This window comes from Apis laboriosa, unplaced genomic scaffold (genome assembly GCF_014066325.1).
Source record: "Apis laboriosa isolate Shangri-la unplaced genomic scaffold, ASM1406632v1 scaffold68_cov148, whole genome shotgun sequence".
NCBI lineage: Eukaryota > Metazoa > Arthropoda > Insecta > Hymenoptera > Apidae > Apis > Apis laboriosa.
In genome coordinates this window covers 7,647,114-7,652,929 of record NW_025224135.1, presented here as the reverse complement: position 1 = coordinate 7,652,929, position 5,816 = coordinate 7,647,114, and the positions used below count along the sequence as shown (strand labels likewise).

Below are 5,816 nucleotides of genomic sequence, written 5' to 3'. Positions count from 1 at the left end.
CGAAACTCGAAGACAGGAAGATGCAGGTCCTGGAGGATTTGCATGTTTGGCCAAACGGATTGATAATTAATTAATCTGCACGTGACACGATAATGGCAATATTTGGTTTGGCAACGTCATCCGGAATTCCTGTAATTTGTTGAGCCGTGCATACTAATGAATCCTTGCAAAGCGATATTTGCATAATGTATCGATTGCTCGTGCTACGGTCTCTTTGTCTTTTTTGGATCGGATATATATTGAAATTTTGAAATTATAAATTTTTACGAGAAAATTGTTATTCAGTTTTATATTTTCGTATAAGATACTTGTAAAATATATTGATACGTTTTAAGAGGGTTGAATAGGAAGAAATATCGATCCGTAAATGTTTAATAATTTTCGTTTTGGATATTTGGATCCGGAGGAAAAATGTAATGAATGAATATATATTTGTGCGAATAAAAGTTAAAGATTATAGAATTATATATAGGATTTGGAAATTTAATAATTATAAAAATTTTCTGGATAAATTATGAAAAAAATTTGTTTTTATTCTTTGCGTGTATCGTATTGAAATTATATTGGTTTACAACAATATATCGTCAATTATAATTTTGATTCGAGTGACGAATATCAAAATTTTCAAAATAATCCTTGTTTCAATAATTTAATAAATTATTTAAATTTATATATCCATCGAAATTTTGTACAATTCCCAAAGAAAATGAAATAAAAACTTTTTTCATCGATCATTTCGTTCTTAGAAAGATAAAAATAAGTTTAAAAAAATCAATAATTGTATTATTCAATTATATAATTTGTCAATTATAATTTTATTTCGTTTTATCAAATTAGTATCTTAGAAAACCTTGTCTTAAGTCCTTACAGCGTGCAACAGATGTCCCTTTAGAGGATAGTTTAAGCGATTAAAGGAAACTATGTGTGGAGATGGGATAAATCAAATAATTGGATCTAATTACAGGATATTTAAAATTTTAAAGCTTATTCTCGTTTTTATAAACCCATAACGATCCTTTAAAATATAGTTACAATTGTTTTTATAAAGCTAAATAATCTTTTATTTCAGAACGTATCGTAATACGTGGATAAAATGGACATTTTACGAGAAAGGTTTAATCCAACAGGTTTATTTCACAGATAAAATCGCCTTCACTTCTTAATGCGAAAGATTTAAGAGAAGGAAACAAAATAAATTACTTTATGTGTATATAATGGTAGAAACGTTTGATGCAAAAACATATGTAAGAGTCACTTTGTGAAAAATTTAATATTTAATTTTGTTTGACTTATGCATATTTAAAAATAAATTTTATTCAATGTTTAATTGTATCTGATGATAAAAATATATAAATCGCCTTGCGGCGATATAGTATAATTTAATTAAATTTGATCAACAAAGTAAAATTGAAAACGGGAAAATTTTCTTTTACTTAATTTTATTATGATTTTAAAGGTTTTTATAGATATTATAAAGACAATTTTTCTCTTTCCGTATGAAAATACAAAAATATCCCAATACAATTTTTACATTATACTATAGAAACATTCTACACGGCAAACGCAGGAAAATTTCATATTCCAAATCGACCGAAAGTTCTTCAAACTCAAATACAATGACAACGTTTCTGTGTCGTCATAGAAATAAAACGATGTAAAACGTTAAAAAATGTTATTTAACTTGTTAATCGAATCGCTCTTTCTGCCAGAAAGTTCTTTTGGTTAAATTAATTTCAGTACTTTTACTTAGATTTTAATATTTAATATTTATCAAAATAAATATAACGCGATGTATATACACTTAATAGACTATAATTGGAGAACGAGTTGATTAAAAAGAAACAACAAATTATTTAAAATATTATTTCGAAAAAAAACGATAAAATAAAATAAAAAATTATTTGAATTTATACCGTGAGATCGTGAAATTTGTTTCAATTTTTACAGATATAAATAATATCGATATATATTTAATAATTACATCTTCCACTTCCGTAGATTCATTTTCGAATCAATGATATTATTTCAACGAACAGAACGAAATAAAATAAAAAAAATTGCTCGAACCGATATCTAAATAACAAATGTTTAATTTCATAATTTCCACGAATGTAAATACAACAGTCTATATTTAATAGTCGTATCCTCCATTTCCTCACGAAACCTCTAAAACATAACTCTATCCTGCCTTCACGTCAATAATTCCAATATCCTGACCCTATAATCGAAGATCCGCTGTTCGATCTCGTTTGTTGATCATATATCGATAGAAATAGGATGTTACGCGTCATTTATTAGCGCCAAGAGACGAATCGTTTAATCGAAACATATTTCGAGAACCTCCATACGTCGAGATATGATATATGTATAGACTGCAGGATCCATGAATTCTCTATTCGAAACGTTACAGACCTTGACCGATTCACGGTCGTAATATTCGAAAATTCGAAACTACTATGAGATCGCTATTAACCGCACGTTCGACAAAGAGTTAATTCGATAACAATGGTTTCGTTCTAGGAACCAATTGTTGTAGAATCTTTTACGGGATAAAAATTTTTTCCTTTTCTTTTTTTTATAATAGCCTTTAGGTGTGGGAAAAATATATCGTTCTACAAATGAAACACGTTGGAAAAATGTTGGAAAGTAGCCAACTGCGATGAAAGTAATGTATATTTTTTTTTTTATTTGATAAATTTAAATATTTGGAATATTTGATTTTTATTGAAAATGCATGGAAGATGAAATAATATAAATATAATTGGAGTAAGCAAGATAATCTTAAACAGAGAGCAAAAGTGTGAAAATTAATTTAAAAGAGTCGCACATTAAAGAATTTGTAATTATGCAATAGCAATCACAATTACAATTAATTGAATTTAAGTTTCATCAAGAAAAATAGGATGGAATAATTAAGAAAAGTAAAAATAATTAAAATTAGAAGAAGCGTTGTGATTATAAAAATTCAAAAATCACGAAAAGTATTTGAGTAATTTATTTTAAAAAATCTATTTATTTACCACATTTAATTCTAATATTTCACGCGTTAATAATATAAATTGATTATGTAAAACTTTTAATATGATTCGACATGATACTTATAACCATAATAAATATATACAATGTTTGCGAATCGAAAGCAACAGGCAATGAAAAATGTTTACAATGATTCGTAAAAATACATAGGAATTTCAAATTCTTTTGGCTGACATTCATTTATTAGTTCGTTCGAGAATTTCTTCGTTACTTTAAGTGAAAAATCGCGTTGCCAAAGTGAAAGAAGAAAAAGAAAGAAAAAAGAGGAAAAGAAAGAGAAAATAGAAGAAGAAAAACGAAGAAAACAACAGACGTTAAATTCGATATTTTAAGCGGATCGGAATCTCTTCGATAATGGAATATGTTGATTTTCTGTCGCACAACGTATTATAATATTTCCTGAGGATGCACATCGCGAGCTTAAAATTCGTACTCAGAAGACTATGAACACTTTATCGAGCCATAGGCGATCTCACGAGGCCAAGGACGATGCACATTGTTCCGCGTCTTTAATATGACGTAGGTCTGCTCCTTTTGCCGTGAACATTTCTAGGTATCTATGCTTTTCCCTGTTTTCCCTTTGGAAACAAGCGATAAATTGCTTTACATCGAGAAAATATCGATAAAGGTACATTTTTTACAATTGTCATCTTCTCATCTAGAATTTTTAAATTTAGAATTTATTCGTGAAATGATTCGTCTACGATTCGTGCACGAATAGTATACTACGAAAAATGGTAGTGTAACATGAATTTTCTAATTTTTATAAAAAAATGTTATTTTAATTTGTAAAAATATGCGGAATGATTGATGAGAATTCAAGTGATTTTTCAGATAAAAGATTTTTTCACTGATACCATCCTTTTTAGATCCTGGTGCACATAATAAATCACGTTGTCGTTTTTATCATCTTTGATATTTTTATAACGTCCATCACGTTCTTTTTTCCTCTCTTTCTCTCTCTCTCTCTCTCTCCTTCCTTTTCTACTTTTTATCGGATAGTTAAGGCCATAATTGTTTCTTTTAACTTTCACAACGGACCATTATCGATCCCTCATAAATATAAATAGAGTCAATGTGTGCCAAGTTCAAAACGATACGCAACACCTACACGATCGTTGTGTATCGTCTGCTGAAAATATGCCACGATAATAAATCCCGACACGCGGGACGACGCGTCAAAACATTGGAAAAAATTCTACGGGACGAGATTTTGTTTATTCTTTCGAACTTGCCAACTTTTATCCTTCTAATAAATAAAGAGACAAGATAAAGTAAATACAATTATTCGACGATGCTATTTCAGGAAACATTGTATCTTTATTTTTATAAAGTGGAAGAATTTTCAATTACGTATCGAACGATCCATAATTCGTTACATATAGCATATTCTTTGCTTCAACAGGTAAAACGTTCCTACATCTCTCGTCATTTCCTTACTCCATTTCTCCTTAACATCGTGATATCGATTCAAAATTATCGATCGCGTCGAAAATAAAAGTCCTCCCTCCCTGAACGCACTCCCGAATTACAACAACAAAATCTCGAAACAGAAATAGATCGATTTTACGCACAGATCCAATCTCATTCAGGATATATAATCATACTCGATTCTGAATTTTCGAAAGGAATTGTCAAAGAGATACGGAGAAACGATTCGACGGAATATCAAATATCACCTCGAGATGCTTACGCGACGAGTAACGTATATAGCCAGAGCGCGGCCAGTATATCTGTATCTTCAAACACCTGTTAGCAACTCGTGTGGGCGGCTCGCCACATCGCCTTTAAATTCTCGCCGTGATTAAGCGGCTTCCTCTCGTCCACGATTCAATCGTATCCCGGTTGCGTCCCGTTCAATCGTGTCCACGTCGGACACGCGGTTTTCTTTCGACTCGTCTTTTCTCACTCTTCACTTCGTTATATCGCTCGCGTGGCTTCGCGATATCTCACTCGCGCGCACGGTGAATACACGGTGAAGAATACGCGCACCAAGCACCGCGGGAAAGAATGAACGAAAATTAGAAAAAAAAAAGAAAGAGAAGAAGAAGAAGAAAAAAAGAGAAGAAAAGACACGTAAAAAACTTACCGGCATAACCTTGCACGGAATAATTCGCTTCCTCGCTGGGGACCACGTTGTCCTCGAGGACGCTCTCCGATGCGGTCTTAACGACACCCATATCCTTTCCTCCTCTCCCGTATACGGTGTACACGCTGTAAGAGTATAGAACGAAGTAAGGATGTTCGACGATGGATTACCTCGGCTTGATCGTGCCGCGTTGTCTGCCGTTGCCGGAATGCTCGGCGCCGTTTCGTCCACTTATTGCGTCTGCGTCCGCGCCTGCGTTATCCCACTCTCCCTTGAGCCCTCCATCCTTCTTCCCTCCTCCCTCCTTGACCCCTCGCGTGCGTATACACCCCCTACCCCCTTCTGTTCTTCCTTCACCCCCGTGCACATCCGTTCCTTGGCCAGGAGAACACGTCACAGGAGAACAAGGCAATCTCTAGGCCAGGGTGAACACCGCACACCTAGCACGGAGAATTGAACTGAGGGTGGGAGGGGGGAGAGGGTGAGACGGTGGCGAGGGGGGGGGGGAGGTGAAGGGAGTAGCGTGACGGTGTACTTGTATTTGTATATGTGGCGGTGGTGTAGGCTGCCGGTCTAGGCTGCCGTGCCTCGACACGTTCAATTGCCACGGCGTGTAGGGGGTTGGTTGGACCGTTTTTGCCGCTTCCATCCGCTTGCGAAGCGCGCGATCCCGCGGAAGGGCGGGGTGCGG

General features: G+C 34.0%; 1 protein-coding gene across 2 annotated transcripts in view; it reads right to left on the bottom strand.

Annotated features, from left to right (window-relative positions):
* LOC122718656 (synaptotagmin-10-like) overlaps positions 1-5,280 on the bottom strand; it is a 56,368-nt gene extending 51,088 nt beyond the window's left edge. For both annotated transcript variants that reach the window (XM_043943879.1, XM_043943880.1), the window contains exon 1: positions 5,126-5,280. In XM_043943879.1, coding sequence (XP_043799814.1) covers positions 5,126-5,216 — 91 coding nt within the window. In that variant the 5' untranslated portion in view covers positions 5,217-5,280. The remainder of the gene's footprint in view (positions 1-5,125) is intronic.
* Positions 5,281-5,816: the final 536 nt, after the last annotated feature.